This window comes from Aspergillus ambiguus, assembly GCF_047715705.1.
Source record: "Aspergillus ambiguus strain CBS 117.58 unplaced genomic scaffold BDV59scaffold_14, whole genome shotgun sequence".
In the NCBI taxonomy this organism is placed as follows: domain Eukaryota; kingdom Fungi; phylum Ascomycota; class Eurotiomycetes; order Eurotiales; family Aspergillaceae; genus Aspergillus; species Aspergillus ambiguus.
In genome coordinates this window covers 350,196-367,085 of record NW_027395527.1, presented here as the reverse complement: position 1 = coordinate 367,085, position 16,890 = coordinate 350,196, and the positions used below count along the sequence as shown (strand labels likewise).

General features: G+C 52.2%; 6 protein-coding genes across 6 annotated transcripts; 5 read left to right on the top strand and 1 right to left on the bottom strand.

Annotated features, from left to right (window-relative positions):
* Positions 1–610: 610 nt before the first annotated feature.
* On the top strand, positions 611–2,082 carry BDV59DRAFT_207677 (kinesin family protein; the record flags this gene model as incomplete). The annotated part of the gene is made up of 1 exon (XM_073695045.1): positions 611–2,082. Exon 1 carries the CDS (start codon positions 712–714, stop codon positions 2,080–2,082), a length of 1,371 nt encoding a protein of 456 aa, XP_073548332.1. The 5' UTR covers positions 611–711.
* Positions 2,083–3,088: 1,006 nt separating this feature from the next.
* On the top strand, positions 3,089–3,473 carry BDV59DRAFT_177622 (uncharacterized protein; the record flags this gene model as incomplete). The annotated part of the gene is made up of 1 exon (XM_073689644.1): positions 3,089–3,473. A coding segment is annotated over one exon (271 nt), but the record flags the coding sequence as incomplete, so codon positions are not given.
* Positions 3,474–4,537: 1,064 nt separating this feature from the next.
* Positions 4,538–9,986, top strand: encA (non-reducing polyketide synthase encA; the record flags this gene model as incomplete). The annotated part of the gene is made up of 4 exons (XM_073693880.1): positions 4,538–4,851; positions 4,903–5,203; positions 5,250–8,675; positions 8,724–9,986. 4 exons carry the CDS (start codon positions 4,538–4,540, stop codon positions 9,984–9,986), a joined length of 5,304 nt encoding a protein of 1,767 aa, XP_073548330.1.
* Positions 9,987–10,287: 301 nt separating this feature from the next.
* On the top strand, positions 10,288–11,073 carry BDV59DRAFT_201747 (uncharacterized protein; the record flags this gene model as incomplete). The annotated part of the gene is made up of 1 exon (XM_073693879.1): positions 10,288–11,073. The coding sequence occupies one exon, from the start codon at positions 10,288–10,290 to the stop codon at positions 11,071–11,073; it is 786 nt and encodes a 261-aa protein (XP_073548329.1).
* Positions 11,036–12,334, bottom strand: BDV59DRAFT_177618 (DUF92 domain-containing protein). Its single transcript, XM_073689643.1, has 3 exons — positions 12,107–12,334; positions 11,834–12,054; positions 11,036–11,779 (listed from the first exon to the last, which is right to left on the bottom strand). Exons 1-3 carry the CDS (start codon positions 12,290–12,292, stop codon positions 11,155–11,157), a joined length of 1,032 nt encoding a protein of 343 aa, XP_073548328.1. The 5' UTR covers positions 12,293–12,334; the 3' UTR covers positions 11,036–11,154.
* A 491-nt stretch (positions 12,335–12,825) lies between these two features.
* On the top strand, positions 12,826–16,313 carry BDV59DRAFT_177614 (DUF323 domain protein). The gene is made up of 7 exons (XM_073689642.1): positions 12,826–13,512; positions 13,565–14,244; positions 14,339–14,554; positions 14,601–15,489; positions 15,543–15,829; positions 15,885–15,966; positions 16,021–16,313. The coding sequence occupies exons 1-7, from the start codon at positions 13,217–13,219 to the stop codon at positions 16,085–16,087; spliced, it is 2,517 nt and encodes an 838-aa protein (XP_073548327.1). The 5' UTR covers positions 12,826–13,216; the 3' UTR covers positions 16,088–16,313.
* The last annotated feature ends 577 nt before the right edge of the window (positions 16,314–16,890 follow it).

Genomic DNA, 16,890 nt, shown 5'->3' with positions numbered 1-16,890 from the left:
CCTTGGTTCTCGCCAATCAATCTGGAGTTCTCTAACGTCAGGACTTTTCAAGGACATCCACCCAAAGTTTTCGTCTATTGTGGAGAGCTTGATCAGTTCCGAGATGATGCAATTATCTATGCTAAATGGCTCTCTAAGTTAGCAAGGGTACAAGTCAGATCTACCACTCTCAAGGGTGAGAGTCATACGGCTTGGGTATCTCCTCCCTGGCCTGCCAGCCACAGCCGCATGATCAAGGACGTGACACTCGATGGTATGGCTTGGCTGTTGGACATAGAGTGGGACAAAAGCTTGAAGGATCTACCATTTTAGCTTTCAGCAACACATTCGGCTAGGAAAGTTGGAAAGAATGCCGAAGAGATATGAAGCATCCTATCGTATAGAAAGACCGCACAACAGAACCAATCTCAGTTTGACCTACTGAGAGGTATGACCCTTGGGATGTGCGCTGCAGGTATTGTGCTCAGATGATTTGATAAAGTATATGATTGTCGAAAGCTATATTGCCCTATGCTACACTATACTGCTTTTGGGGTGTTTACGAGGGGCTCCACTCCCCGGATCCCCAGCACTACGTACCCGCAGTTCGTATTTTACCAAATCAGGGCGGCCGCTTTTTTATTCTGATTTTCGTTCCCTTTACCTTTGCATTTGAGTGCAGTATATTTGAATCCAGCCTTATCCCCCGAAATCTTCGCTCCTCTCCTTTTCATGACTGAGCTGGAAATGAACGCATTCAAACTATGGGTGAGGTGGCGGCCTCTCAAGTCAATTGAATCCCAAAAAGGAGAAATTATACGCGGATCCGACCAGGATGACCAGCGTCAACAGCTTCAGATCTCGATTACCGCACCCGCCCAAGTCCAATCGCTTTCACGCCGTGAAAGATCCTGGAAAAGTAATTTCTCATTTGATGGAGCTATTGAACCTCATGAGAACAACAAGGTTGTATATAATCGCATTGTGGCACCAATCATCCCAGATGTGCTGCGCGGCCGGTGCTGCAACTTCTTTGCATATGGGCATTCAGGCAGCGGCAAAACACATACCATGATCGGTTACGATTTTGAAAACGGCGATGAATTTGGTCTTTGCTTAGCAGCAGCGCGGCAGCTGGCCATTGCGCTCGATGGAATTAATGCGGGGGATAACGCCTCCAAATTTGGCATTGGCCTCCGAGTGTACGAAATACGAAAAAACAGCGCTTTTGATCTACTCAACAACCGAAACGAATGCTTCGTCCGCGAGGGCCCCGATGGGCATGTTTACATTCGGGGTGAAACAGAAATGCTGGAGGATGGGAGAGTGAGAGTTCGGCCAATTGTTACCAGGGCATGCTGGAACTTCGAACAGCTACAACGGGAACTACAGCAAGGACTAAAGCACCGCAAGTCTGGAACGTCGACCGTACATGATCAAAGCTCGCGGACGCACGCAATTATTGAAATGGAAATCATCACCGCAGATCTTCTACATGCGCGTGACAACGTGGTTGAGCGGCAATCCGAGCTTGTTCCTGTCGGGAAACACGCAACAGACATGTATATCGAGGAACAGCTTCGTGCAATGGTTCAGACGGAAGATGGGAATTACATCCCAAATCCCCATTATGAAGTGAACCAGCAACGTATCGATGCTGCGGAGAGCAAAAAGGCCCAGTTTGAATCTCGGGTGAAAGAGGCAGAAGAGCACGAATCTGAAGTATTCGCTACTACCGCTCGTACACATGAATGTATCGGCGGAAGGCTTGTTTTCGTGGACCTGGCTGGTGCCGAATTCATTTCCGGTATAGCTGGGGCTGCGCTCAAACAATCTCCTCAGGAGAAACAACAAGGGAGGCAGATTAACACGGATCTTCTCGCCTTGAAAGAAGTCATCCGAGCCAGGTCACTTGCTCAATCGCGTATCCCGTACAGGTCCTCTCCATTGACCATGGTGCTGCGGCAGCATTTCGAAGCATCGAACGATGCTCAATCGTCAGTCATTCTAACCGTTTCGCCGGGGGAAGATCAATATGCAGCAACAATGAACACATTGAGATATGGGGACCTGGTCGGTTTAGCAAATAGAAACAGGAAATAAAATGAGATTTTTCATATATTTTCAGAAGAATAAACTCGAATTCTAGGCAATCAACCGCGTAGTATTTTGATGAGGGAGCCCAGTCGACCGTGTGGCCCAATGACGCAGCGCTGAGATAAGCCTTATCGATAAGGGACAAATTATATCTACTTTGACTTCACCTCGGTAATTCCTCATCTACATCCTCCGTTCATCCCCCCTACCATGACAATCCCTCTCAGCAGGACCGGTCGACTTCTCTCCCTCCGGCCACCAGCCCAGCGACAACCCCACGTATCCAAACGCTTCATCGGCATCCCCCCGGCATTCCTCCTCGACGACTACATCCCGCGCTATCAGCTCCTCTCCTCTGTCGATGCCGCAAAGAAACGCTCCCGCGCCTACGCCCACCTGTCCAACTGCAACCTCTGTCCGCGACGCTGCGGCGTCAACCGCTTCGAAGAGACCGGTGTGTGTCTGATTGGCGCTGAGACAGCCAAGGTCAACGTGATCGCGCCGCACCGCGGCGAGGAGCCATGCATCCAGGGTTTCCACGGCAGCGGATCGGTCTTTTTCTCCGGGTGTAATCTGCGCTGTGTATTCTGCCAGAATCACGTACGTCACCTCCTCCCCCGCGCCCCAAGTGCAGCCTAGAAAGGGACCGGGCCTAACAGCACGCAAGGACATCTCCCACCAGCGCAACGGCTTCGACCTGACGCCGGAAGAACTAGCCGACTGGTACCTGAAGCTCCAGACGGTGGGCCACGTGCACAACATCAACCTGGTGACGCCGGAGCACGTGGTGCCGCAGGTGGCGCTGTCGATCCTGACGGCGCGCGATATGGGGCTGCGCGTGCCGATCGTGTACAACACGTCGTCGTACGACTCGCTAGAGTCGCTGGAGCTGCTGGACGGCCTGGTCGACATCTACCTGGCCGACTTCAAGGTGTGGAGCGGCGCGGCGTCGCGCCGCCTGCTCAAGGCGGACGACTACGCCGCCACCGCGTGCGAGAGCATCGCCGCCATGCATGCCCAGGTCGGCGACCTGTGCTTCACCGGCGACGGCATCGCCAAGCGCGGCGTGCTGCTCCGACATCTCGTTATGCCGGGCAAGGAGGACGAGGGCCGCCAGATCATGCGCTGGCTGGCTCGCAATGTCTCGACCGATCTGTACGTGCATATCATGGAGCAGTACCATCCCGATGCGCATGTTGGGAAGAAGAAGCGCGGGGGTGCGGACGGCGTCCGGTATGCGGAGATTAATCGCGCCGTGCGCGATGAGGAGCTCGGGTCGGTGAGGGAGGCGGCGGTCGAAGCTGGGTTGTGGAGGTTCTGTGAGCCGAATGAGGGCATGTTTCATTTGTGATGGTGTAGATTTCGCATCGATGGTTTGTACCTATAATACATGACGTTATGAGACTGCTACCTAGGGACCTTAGTATCTGCAGGCCTTGTCTGCCTATTGGGGAACGGCACTATGGTACCAGCCACCATGCTCTCTAGCTATCCGCCCCTTGCTGTTGCTGAGCTGCACCCTAAGACATCAATGTTTTCATAGCCTACACCGTCTCGCTTAGCGAGGACCTCGGCTTCCGAGTTTACCGTCCGTCGACCAACAAAGTCAATCCAGCCCGATATTAATGCAAGTCACACCATGGGATGTTACGGACTCGGTCATAGCGGCCAACAATTCTTCGGCGATCGTTATGGTTCTATGGATTCATATACTGATCAGCGTGGAATAAGGATATATATTTGACGATGATCCGGGCGAGAATACACTCGATCCATCCAACAGGACCCACGAGACGAACCGGGAATGGTGAGGAAGCAGCCCCAGTATCTTGCAGATGGTCCAAGTGCTCCAGACCTAAGCGGGTGCTAAAGATGAGTCAATCGATGCGGTGTTTGCGAAAATTTCGGTGCCCGATAAGGACGTTCGTATAAATACAGCAGTGTCTGGGCCTTGGGATTGAAGACATGAGAAACACCGCTTGCGATAGATCACATCGGGGAACGTGGGTTGCAGTGACGTGAAGCCATTCCATATGCAAGTTACTCCTTGCATATAGAACGTGCAGTCAACCACCATGGATTTTTAGAGTCTGAGCATGGCTAGTCCCAGGCCCACGGCTAATCTGCAGCAGTGATAGAGTTTGCCGATATGCAGGCCAAATTTTATCCCTCTAGATCAGACATGCAGCAGAGGATCATGCACGTTTAAGACATATTGGTTATTTCAGCGTTAGACTGAGTTGCTATCTCTGGCATACATGATAGCGCCAGATAACTTCGGCTAGAGTCGTCAAATGCGCACGATGGGCTGTCCAGAGACAGGAAATTGCGCATACAACTTGCATGCCTGTATGTATATATAAAAGGTAGCAGTCGCCGGCATTCTAAGGCCATGTATGCATTGAGGAGCATATAATACTGCCTCCTCCAGCTCATCTGGACGGACACCACCAACGCAAACATGGAAAACCCACAAGCATTTAACCTCTTCTACTTCACTAACGAAAAGCCCCAGGGAAATATAAAAGAATTATGTCGTCGCCTTCGTTTGCACAGCAAGACTAAAGATCATCAAACCCTGCAGGCTTTCATCGCTGAAGCCACTGACGTTGTCAGAGAGGAACTTCGCCATGCCCCCGACAGCCTGCGAAGCCAGCTGCCCCCGTTCGAGAACATCCTAGATCTTGCCGAACTGCTAGATTGGCAGCAGGGCATATTTCTCGCGATTTTCGAAACCTTGTTCTTATGTCTCCTGCAACTAGCACTTGTCATTGGGTCAGTACCTCCTTATCCCGATATCGCATAAACTAACATAACCTACGATAGGTACTTTGAGAAATACCCCGTAAAGTTCGTGTTTACAAAATCCACAGCATGTTTCACTGCTATCGGACCGGGTCTACTGGCAGCAGCCGCTGTTGCTGCATCTCCAAGCCTGTCCGATCTCCCGAAACTTGGCCGGGAAATGGTCCGAGTCGCACTGCGCTTCGGTACGGTGACAAACGACACGACGCAGGGTATCGAACCCCGTGAGCCTGGGGAACCAAATGAGAGCATAGCTATGATGCTCATAGACATCGACGAGGATACGGTACAAAAGGAACTTGAGTCCTTCAATACTTCCACTGTAAGTCCCGTGGCCTCACTGCATGATGAAACTCACAGGTCGGCAGCATAACCCGCGCCCCAGCCATATCTATATAAGCGTCAGAGGCCAGGATACAATTACAATCAGTGGTCCTCCCTCCAAGCTCCGCAGGCTCTTGAAAGAGTCTGAGACTCTGCGTTCTGCACGGTATGCGCAGCTACCTGTCTACGGCGGTCTCGCCCATGCCCCGCATCTATATAATGAGAAGCACTCCTCCGAAGTGACGGGCTCAATGGAGTCTTCCGTAGCCGACAGGATAATCATTAACGCATCCCCTCTCCTCTCCCCCGGCGATGGATCCCCATTTCCAGGCAACACGCCACGGGAGCTGTTTACATCAGTCGTCAACGAGATTTTGACAGGAGTTGTCTGTTGGAATAACGCAATGGATAAAGCTTTGGAAATCGTCGAGAAAGTACCCGTCCCTAACCCGCAGCTCTTCGCACTCGCCCCTTGCCATGTGGTCACTCAGATTGTGAATGCGGGAGCTACATACCAACCCAAGTATGACTTTCAAACGTGCACCATGGGTGATTGGGTGTTCACCGATAGTATTGATCCCTCCACAGTTCGCAGGGAGGATTCTCCCATCGCCATTATCGGCATGTCCTGTCGATTCCCTGGTGGCGCGGATGACCTGGAGCTGTTCTGGCAGCTCCTAGAGGAGGGAAGGGATGTGCACAAGAAGGTCCCGGCAGAGCGCTTCGACGTTGACCTACATTGCGATCCAACCGGCAAGAGGAAAAACACCAGCCTAACACCTTTCGGGTGTTTCATTGACCAACCGGGTCTTTTCGATGCTGGTTTCTTCGACATGTCGCCCCGTGAAGCGGCAAACACTGACCCCATGCATCGGCTCGCCTTGGTAACGGCGTACGAGGCGCTCGAACAGTCTGGCTTCGTACTGAACCGGACTCCAGCCACGCACTGCAAGCGCGTAGGCACATTCTACGGCCAAGCCAGTGATGACTACCGCGAGGCTAGTAGCGGTCAGAATGTGGACACCTATTACATCACTGGCGGCTGCCGTGCATTCGCTACCGGCCGGATCAACTATTTTTTCAAATTCAGCGGACCAAGCTTTAACTGCGATACTGCCTGCTCCTCTGGTCTAGCCAGTGTCCAAATGGCCTGTACCTCGCTGCTACACGGCGATGCGGATACGGTGGTAGCTGGAGGGCTGAACGTCCTCTGCGACAGCGACGGTTTTACAGGGTTAAGTCGGGGTCATTTCTTGTCGAAGACAGGAGGATGTAAGACATTTGACTGCGATGCCGATGGTTATTGCCGTGGAGATGGAATTGGGTCCGTGGTGATGAAGCGGCTGGATGATGCGCAGAGGGACAATGATAATATCCTAGCGGTCATCTGTGCATCTGCTACTAATCACTCAGCCAACGCCATCTCCATTACCCACCCGCACGCCCCAACCCAAGCAGACTTGTTCCAGCATATCCTGACGAAGGCCGGGGTGAGCCCCTTAGAAGTGGACTACGTGGAAATGCACGGCACCGGAACTCAGGCAGGCGATGCTGTGGAAATGGAGTCGGTGACTTCCGTATTCAGTCCTGGCCCAGGCAAACGGACACATCCGCTCCACATCGGATCGGTGAAGGGAAACGTCGGGCATGGAGAGGCCGCCGCAGGCATCACGGCCTTGATCAAGACCCTTCTGGCGTTCCAAAAGCAGGCTATCCCCAAGCATGTGGGAATCAAGACAATGCTGAACCCCAAATTCCCCGAGCTCGACAGCTTAAACGTGCATATCCCCAAGGAGCGGGTATCCTGGCCGCGAGATGAAGCCAGAACACGCTATGCACTGGTAAACAATTTCGGCGCATCCGGAGGCAACACCAGCCTTCTACTCAGAGAGCCGCCGTTGCGTGCCAAGCCCGACACGGACCCCCGGACATCTCACGTTGTCGCCGTTACGGCGAAGAGTAAGGTGTCACTACGAGGTAATTTGGAGAAGCTAATTGCGTACTTGGAATCTCGCCCGTCGAGCGTGGATCTGGCCCATTTATCCTACACCACGATGGCCCGCCGCACACACTACAATCACCGCGTAGTAGTCCATGGCAGCACCCAGGAAGAGATAACGCTGCGTCTGCGCCAGGCCCTTCCCACAGTAGACACCCGTCGCCCGCTAGTGAATACAGAGCCCTCTATGGTATTTGTTTTCTCAGGACAGGGCGGCTTCTACACGGGGATCGGGTCGCAGCTGTACGCGAGTCACCCGGGATTCCGGGCAGAGATTCATCGACTGGTTGAAGTGTGCCAGTCCCACGGATTCCCATCATTCCTAGGCGCGGTCACCGGTAGCCTTGATGCACGGGAAGTCGAATCTCACCTAATCATCACTAATCTGACCATCATATGCGTGGGTATTGCCCTGTGTCGGCTGTGGGACACGCTTGGGGTCCGTCCTTCCCTAGTGGTTGGCGCAAGTATAGGCGAGTTTGTTGCTCTCTATGCGGCCGGAGTATTATCCGCTTCTGACGCCATTTACCTGGTCGGTCAACGCGCTCTATTACTGCAGGAGCTGTGCACAGCCAATACACATTCCATGCTCGCTGTCCGTGCCAGCATCGATCAGGTGGCGAAGGCCCTGGACGGCCATTCCTACGAAGTGGCTTGCGTGAATGGCATGGACGACGTGACCATCAGCGGAGCGACAGAAGTCATTGCTGAGCTGAAGTCCACTCTTGAAGCCCATAGACACCGATGCACGCAGCTTGACATCCCGTACGCTTTCCACTCGGCGCAAATGGACCCAATCCTTGATAAACTCGAGGAGATCGCCGGCGGCGTCACCTTCCGCGAACCGAGTGTCCCGGTGATTTCGCCGGTGGAGGCAGATTGCGTGTTCGACAGCAAGACTCTTGGACCTTCTTACATTCGTGGTGTGACGCGGAAGCCGGTCCAGTTCGTCAGCGCGCTGAAAGCTGCGCAGGATCTGGGTCTGGTGGACGAGATGACGATTTGGGTGGAAATTGGCCCCCGTGCATCCTACAGCCACTTTGTCCGTAGCGTAATGCCATCTGGCGCGGTTACTATTCCTAGTCTCAAGAAGGGGGAGGATAACTGGGAGACTCTGTCTCGTGGTATGGCGCAGATGTATGATCTGGGAGTGCCGATTATCTGGCAGGAATGGCATGCCCCCTTCGAACCGCAGCTCCGGATGCTGGATCTTCCTGCTTACCAATGGAATGCGAAGAATCACTGGATTCCTTATACTGGGAATTGGAGGTTGTATAAAGGTGACGTGCCACCGACGGAGACTCCTTCTCCGACGCCACCAGTGTTACGCACGTCGTTGGTGCACTCGTTGGTGAGGGAGGAGATCAAGGAGAATGAAGGTGAAGTGGTTATCCAATCTGATATCCTGCAGCCGGAGTTCTTGGAGGAAATGTCCGGACATCTCATGAATGGGCATCCGGTAGCGACAATGGTAAGCTGTACCTCTGCACTGGTGTGTTTACGGTGTTAACCTCGCTAGACAATCCATTCCGACGTTGCGTTCACCATTGGGACTTACCTCTTTTCACGCTTACGGCCAGGCGAGCCTATCCCAGGCATCAATGTGAAACATATGCATTTCGACCACGGCCTTATAGCCCGGAAGGATCGCTCTCGACCGCAGTGCATCCAAGTACGAGGGATGGCGGACTTGACCCGAAGATCTGTTCAGCTTTCATGGTACGAACTGGACCAAAATAATAAGCCAACAGAGGACCCCTTCGTAAATGCCGAAGTAGAATATGGTGATGCTTCGCTCTGGCTGCAGGAATGGGCTCCGTCCGCACATTTAGTAACCAGCCGTATCGACGTTTTGGACCGAATGGCCGACGAAGGTCAGGCGAGCCGGTTGTCTTGCGACATGGCATACGAACTGTTCAACAACTTGGTAGACTACGCAGACAGATTCCGCGGCATGAAAACGGTTGTCCTAAATGGCATGGAAGCATTGGCCAATATCTGTCTCTCTACCGACACGGCAGGCAAGTGGACGGTACCGCCGCATTACATTGACAGCTTGATCCATCTGGCCGGTTTTATCCTCAATGGGGGGAACGCACTCAACCCTCGGAGGGACTTCTATGTCACCGCCAGTCTTGAGTCCTTACGTTTCGCGGAACCATTGGTTCCCGGTGGTCGCTACGTGTCCTATGTCAAGATGTTCCCCGTCCCTGGGGAGCCGGGCTACTATGCTGGCGACGTGTATATCCTTCAAGAGGGCCGCATCGTGGGGCTTGCGAAGGGAATGGCATTCCGCACATTCCGGAGGGTGCTTCTGAACAAGTTTTTCAGTCCTCCAGATGCACAGTCGGGCCCTGCGCTGGGCCCGGACCCGGCCCCTCGGAGGAGTCACTACCCATCTGATCGAGACGCTTCACCCAAGCCAGGCACAAGGAGCCCTGGGTTATCCAGTGTGTCCCCAAGCTCGTCTGGACAGCCCTCCGCGCCAGATACGGACTCTTCAGGTGGATATGGGGCCCGTCCGCCTGCCCTGACGCCTGACTCTAGTAGGGAAAATGCGGTCGTCCAGCAGGCGATTGGCCTCATCGCGGCAGAAACAGGTATCGACGAGGCCGAACTGACTGATGAGACTGAGTTTGCAAATATTGGCGTCGATTCTCTGCTGTCGCTCGTTCTGGCTGAGCGATTTGTGGCGGAGTTGAAAATAAACGTGCGTAGTTCGATGTTTCTGGATTGCCCAACAATTGCGGATCTCAAGGAGTGGATTGTGAATTATTGTTAAAGCAGTATAGTCGATAGATAATGGAATATTTAAGTGCAGCTCTAAAGCCCTAATTATCAACTGCTTGTCTTACTCCTTTTCCTTTATACAACTTCCATAGACCCTACAAAGGTACTTCATGGCATATGCCTCTGTCCAACAAAGCGCACAAGGCATTGTCTGGTAGTGCCCACAACCTTTGTAGTTCAGAACATTGCAGCCTACATAAAGTGATATTGGCAACCATTTGATCCCACGCCTCCAACCACCAGATATATACGAAACCACCATATCTTCAACCTCCCTCAAACCCAAGGTCGGCATGGATCCAGCCTCTCGGGCTATCAATTTCCGCATCCAATTTCAAAATCTTCGCCATCAACTCGCCGCCCAGGAAATCACCCTGCTCCTCCTCCAGGCATCCATCGCACTCTCGCACGCTCAAGACACCAAGGCGGAACAGCTCGTACGTCGTGCTTTGCACATTGTATCTTCTGCGCCTGAACCCAGAGATCCCAAGCACGCTGCCCGTTGTCAATACTGGCTCGGCCGCATTGCCTGGTTCCGCGACAAACCCACGCAGGCGCGGGGCTGTTTCCGCGCAGCGAGGGCAGAAGATGGCCTCCGAGGTTTGCGGGAAGGACATGAAATTGACGAATATCTGTTTCTCCTTCAGCGAGGTGTCAGGTATGCGCATCGAGGCGGCCAACAGGACCCGCTGCCTACAAGTCAGAGAGAAGGGGAGAGCAGCAAGGACTACAAGAACCCTAGGAAACGGAAGCGATGGGAGTTGACACGCCGGTCGCCTCAGGTCAAGCTATCTTCCAAAGTGAAATCAACCCCGCCGCACAAGGTTGACAGCGAGCAGCAGTCACACTGTTTGCCTCGTGTACAGTTCAGGTTCCGTATGTATCCTACCGGTCTGGCGTCGCGCACGCGTCCAACCAATATATTCGCGGAGCAAGAATATGAGGGACTTATCCCAGCAGAGAAATGGGAGGTCATCCGCCAGAAGAATGAAGGGCGGGTTGTCACGATGGAGTTTCTGAAGGGGGAGCGGGTGCGCATGTGGAGGAGTTTGCGGAAGTTGTGTCTCTTTTTATGCTAGTCTATATTCAGCGTTCAACAACTCAACATCAGCTCTATTCCATGCTGCCCAGGATATAAGTCCATAGTGGTCCGTAGTCAGCTAGAAAGAAATACCCCAGACGTAGTTCGCGACTCCCATCGCGAAAACACTCATGGTCAACGCCATCAGAATATTCACGGCATTATTATCTAGCAGGTCCTGCCCACTCTCTACCCGACGACTCTCGTGGGATTCGTCCTTCTTTGGTGCAGAGTCACCGGTGTCTTTCTCGCCTCTCCGCTGACGTGCCGCTTCCGACGCATGCAAGCCTGCAGCGCCGAGGCCGGTGGTACCGCCCGGCCGGGCAGAAGGATGGATGAGGACCTTTGCTCCTCCACTCCCCTCAATCACTTTCCCCGTTCTCTTATCAACGACACTCGCCTGTAAAAGTCCGCCGAGTACACTATCCAGAAGGCTTCCCAGTGTGCCGCACAGCGTGAACGCGAGCACCCACTGCGTTCGGTCTACCAATGATCTATACCCACAGAATGGGATAAGAATTTCAGACGTAACTGCAACAATGAAAGCACCCAGCATGCCAGCCATCAATCCAGTAGCGGTAACGCCACCGTTCGTGCCTGGTGGAACAACTCGCAGAGTGGGCGACGTGATCAGACGTGGTTTAGACTTAGAGAGGATACCCAGCTCGGAAGAAAAGGTGTCAGCTGCGACGGCAGCGTAGTTCCTAAGCCGTCGATCAGCACATCGTTCAAGAAATCATATCATGGCATAGGCCTACGCTACAATACCCACAACGAACAGGTCCGCCGCATGTCGACCGTTCGAGAAACACGATTCGAGATCTGACTTCCGCTCCTTCGCGATGAAATATGTGTGAACAAGGATGAGAACGGTTGCGACTATGGAATTGGCAAGGACTTGGATGTGGGTTCGCTGGCCCTCGCCGCCTTCAGAGCCTGTTGCGGAGAGGGTGAGACGTGCTTTGATGTCGTGTTTGACCTGGAGAGTTAGCATCTTCAGTACTTTAAGAGCACTGCGGCATCAACCGTACCTTCGTTACCTTGGTGCCGCTGAGATAGAACACCACCAGGAGCGCAAACGGGGCAGACCATGGGTGGAGGGCATGTGCGATGGCGGTGAACGCAGCGCAGACAATACCAAGAGGAGTGAGCGACTTGCGAGACCAAGCACGGTGGACAAGTGCTAGGACAGCAGGGACTGCAATGAACGGTTTCATTCTGGCGGGGCTAATACATGCAGCATATCATGGACGAGCTGCTGTCTTTTGTTGATGACGATGATGTTTGTGTGGGGGAGCTGAAGGTGAAAACATGCAAACACAGCAAACAGATCAAAAGTGCAAACATTACATGCAAACATGCAAACATGCAAACCCGTCAAACAGCAGGCGAACACGCAAACAGCACGAACTAGACGTCATCGGATATGCAACCGACGTCTGTCTCGACGTTTGTCCGGAATGATTAGAGGATTCTCCACATGCTAGCTAGAACGGATCTCTAATAGTGCTCTTGGTGTGCGTCCTCTGGTTGTCTTCACTGGTTGGCGTTTAGGTAGGTCCTTCCCGTGGGCTGCCTCAGGTGATCATGTCTGACATGGATGGAGACCTGTCGGATCCCTCCAAGCGGATGGCTTGGAAATAACGGGCCTAGGCCCCGTGTGCCACATTTGTTGGGGCTCATACCAGTGTGGAGTGTTTGCAGCAGGATGTCATACCCACCCGTTGACGGAGCAGGTTCTATGGATCCAGGAACCGTCTTACTGAGATGGGTAAGCAGATATGGATTGCTTTAATCATTTCCGAGATCTTCCAGGCCCTTCCTACTTCGTATATGTCTGTGAATCATTCAAATATTCCCGGTGTCAGCCATGTTCTACAGAGATTTCTCCCTTCTGCTCCCACTCTCTTCACCCTTTTCCTCATTATCCCCCCTCCTCATTATCCCCCCTTTTGTTCGTTCCGAGAGCTCTATTTGCTTTTTGCGGTTCTTGAAGTCCTCCCCCTATACAAATAGAATCCTGGTATACTTTATAAATCATACTTCTTCTCATTATCCACTGTTCAGTTGGTGGGTGTCACTCTTGCGTCTGCTGGTACTCTCCCTTGAACCTGTATACTATCTTCTTTCCCGATTTCAGAATGTCTCCCATCGCCTGTCCGACAAAGAAAGTCGATATTGCCGACATTCGTCAGGATGACGTGAAGTTTTCCCTGGTCAATGAGATCTACGCTGGCATTGACCCACCCCCCGGTACCAAGCGCTCTATGCCTACAATGCTCCTTTACGATACCGAAGGTCTCAAACTTTTCGAAGAAATTACCTACGTGGATGAGTATTACCTCACCAACGCCGAAATAGATGTCCTACAGACTCACGCCAAGCGCATTGCGGAACGTGTCCCCGACAATGCCCAGCTACTTGAGCTAGGAAGCGGGTACATATTCTCACCAATCAAGCAAAAAGTGCACTATTAACTGTTTATCTAGAAATCTTCGAAAAATTAAAATCCTCCTTGAAGAACTGGACCATGTGGGCAAGAATATAGATTACTACGCTCTGGATCTATCGCTATCTGAACTGCAACGCACCTTTGCCGAGGTTTCGGTCGACGATTTTGAGCATGTCGGCCTGCATGGTCTGCATGGGACATACCAAGATGCGTTATCTTGGCTGAAAGATCCTCAGAATCGCCAACGGCCCACAGTAATACTTACAATGGGATCGTCGATGGGCAACTTCGACCGTACGGCTGCAGCCGAGTTTCTTGGGAGGTACACGAAGCTTCTCGGTCCGTCTGATATGATGGTTGTTGGTCTCGATGGCTGCAAAGACACGGAGCGGGTGCATAAAGCCTACAACGATTCCCGAGGGATCACTCGGCGCTTCTACGAAAACGGGCTACGCAATGCCAATACCATATTGGGATACGAGGCTTTCAAGCTAGAGGAGTGGGATATAGTCACTGAGTACGATAATATCAAAGGATGCCATCAGGCGGCTTACTCGCCCCGAAACGATGTGACTATAAACGGCGTGCTTCTTCCGAAGGGCGAGAGACTCGGCTTCGAGGAAGCATACAAGTACGGACCGGAGGAACGGGATCAGCTATGGCGCCAAGCGGGTCTAATTCACTGTGCGGAGTTTGGCAACAGTTCTGGAGATTATCGTAGGTTTCCATACGCTGCGGGTAAACCAGCAGCCCGCAGAGCGGCGCTGCACGATTGCTTGTCGTGGATGGCTACTTATACTAACTCCTCCAGATATCCATATGTTAGCATCAGCGAGTCTTGAATTCCCAACGGCCCCGTCTCAGTATGCAGCGAGTGCCATTCCCAGTCTCCGCGACTTCCAGTCTCTTTGGACCTCGTGGGATGTCACAACCAAGTCGATGGTGCCGCGTGATGAGCTCCTGTCGAAACCTATTAAGCTGCGCAACGCGCTCATTTTCTACCTGGGGCACATTCCGACTTTCTCTGGTATGTTTATCGAACTCGATAACACGAAACAGTCTAACGGATTCAGATATCCATCTCACTCGCGCCCTCCGAGGAAAACCGACTCACCCCAAGTCCTATCAGCTAATATTCGAGCGCGGAATTGACCCTGACGTGGATGATCCTGAGCAATGCCATTCTCATAGCGAGATTCCTGATGAATGGCCTTCCCTCAGCGATATCCTTGATTACCAGGAAAGAGTCCGGAACAGAGTGAAATCGATTTTCCGGAAGGACGACGTTCAGCATAACAGGATCTTAGGTGAGGCACTTTGGATCGCCTTTGAGCATGAAGCAATGCACCTAGAAACTTTTCTGTACATGCTTATCCAGAGTGAGAGGACCCTTCCGCCTCCGGGTGTCGAGACACCGGACTTTGAGGGCATATTCCACCAAGCGAGGAAGAACGCAATACCGAATGAGTGGTTCACCATCCCCGAACAGACCTTATCAGTCGGATTGGACGATTCTGATGATACATCGGTCCCGCAGAGCTCGTTTGGGTGGGACAACGAGAAACCAAGCCGTACTACCACAGTACATGCATTCGAAGCCCACGCACGACCTATAACAAATGCCGAATACGCTGAGTACTTGCGCGCGAAGAGTATTCACCATCAACCCGCTTCTTGGATCCCTGTAGACCGGCAAGCGGCTAACGGAGCTCCCGATGGAGTCGACGGAACAAGCCAACAGGCCATAGATGACTTCTTAGCACGCTTCGCTGTTCGCACTGTTTTCGGCCCAGTTCCACTAGAATTGGCACAGGATTGGCCGGTCATGGCCTCCTATGATGAATTGGCAGGGTACGCAAGTTGGTTAAATTGCCGCCTTCCCACTTTGGAGGAGACAAAGAGCATTTATGTTCATTCTGCGCGGCTGAAGGACGCCGATAAGTCCAGACTAAAAGGCGTTGGGTATGTCTAGAGCAGCGACTTCCTCAAGGGATACGCTATTGACAGCTCTGCAGTGACCAAGTCTATACGAATGGAAACGGGCAATCTAAAGTCAACCCGGCTCCTCCCCGCAGTCCAGACCATCAACCTGTACAGCACCCTTCCCATCACTCTCTGCCGGTGTTCCTTGATCTCGACAGCTCGAACGTCGGGTTCAGACACTGGCATCCGACCCCAGTCGTCCAGAATGGTGATCGACTCGCCGGCCACGGTGAACTGGGGGGTGTCTGGGAGTGGACCAGCACGCCGCTGGCGCCACACGATGGCTTCCACGCCATGGAAATATATCCCGGATACACATGTAGGTTGCACTCTTGCTTCTGGGATTGTTCATTGTCTAACACAGTTTGGTTCAGCGGATTTCTTCGATGGAAAGCATAACATAATTCTCGGTGGTTCCTGGGCTACCCATCCCCGAATCGCGGGACGTACTACGTTGTAAGTTCTCCGATTTGGTTCCTTTCCTTTATAGTATGTACTAATTAGGGCAAGTGTCAACTGGTATCAACGAAACTACCCATATCCTTGGGCTGGTGCACGTCTCGTGCGGGATCTTTAATGTTGTTGCAAGTTCGCACTGCTATTCTGGGTGGTTTATATGACGCATTAGGACTATGGTTAAGTAGAGGCATATGTATAAGTAGGAGGCTGTTTTGCTTTTTATGTACTATTGAAGATTAACACGTCCTTGCCACTCCATTTGGTATATCGATATTGATATTGTTCTGGTGGTGGGTAATAATGGGGTACCTTGTAGAATATTATCGGGAGGAATGACATAAAGCCTGTTTCTTTCCAATTACACTTTGCTTTTAAGTCGACGATACATACTTGATCACGGACGACCACGCGTCATATTCAAGACCTGGTTTTCCCTGGTTGATTCTATGTAAATCTGATCTATCAATCGCAACAATGGGAATGTAGCGGCAATGAATATATACACAGTAGTGGTCCTGCAAAGCTTAAGATATTATCTCAAACATCTCTTCCTGGAAAACACGTGCCTCTTGGATGATACTTTCCACTTGCTCTGCAACTTGTCTTGCAGACCTCTCACCAACAAAGAAGAAGTGATTTCCAGACGCAGGAACACACAGCCTATTTGGTGCTGAGTGTGCATGGTCCATTAGTTTTTGCCATTTAGAAGTCCCTTGAATCCTAGACAACGCTTGTTTTTCAATCATTGTTTCGAGTTTATAGGCCATCAAGAAACCCCAGCTTGCCTGGTCTGTAAGCGCGTGGCTGGCGTCGAGGATACTAGTCGGGTATAGTGCCGTTATAAAAGGGAAGCTTCCAACATCAAAGACCTTAGTCTCCGCTTCGTGCGGCACTTCGTCTCGAACGAAGGTGCTTTCCCCG

Bases quoted from the DNA above. Each gene is read 5' to 3' on its own strand.
- BDV59DRAFT_177618 (XM_073689643.1), bottom strand. From the start codon at position 12,292: ATGAAACCGTTCATTGCAGTCCCTGCTGTCCTAGCACTTGTCCACCGT. The intron at 12,055-12,106 runs GTACGGTTGATG...CTAACTCTCCAG, and splicing joins GCGGCACCAAGGTAACGAAG to GTCAAACACGACATCAAAGC. The intron at 11,780-11,833 runs GTAGGCCTATGC...TCGACGGCTTAG, and splicing joins TTCGTTGTGGGTATTGTAGC to GAACTACGCTGCCGTCGCAG.
- BDV59DRAFT_177614 (XM_073689642.1), top strand. From the start codon at position 13,217: ATGTCTCCCATCGCCTGTCCGACAAAGAAAGTCGATATTGCCGACATT. The intron at 15,830-15,884 runs GTAGGTTGCACT...AGTTTGGTTCAG, and splicing joins AATATATCCCGGATACACAT to CGGATTTCTTCGATGGAAAG. The intron at 15,967-16,020 runs GTAAGTTCTCCG...AATTAGGGCAAG, and splicing joins ATCGCGGGACGTACTACGTT to TGTCAACTGGTATCAACGAA.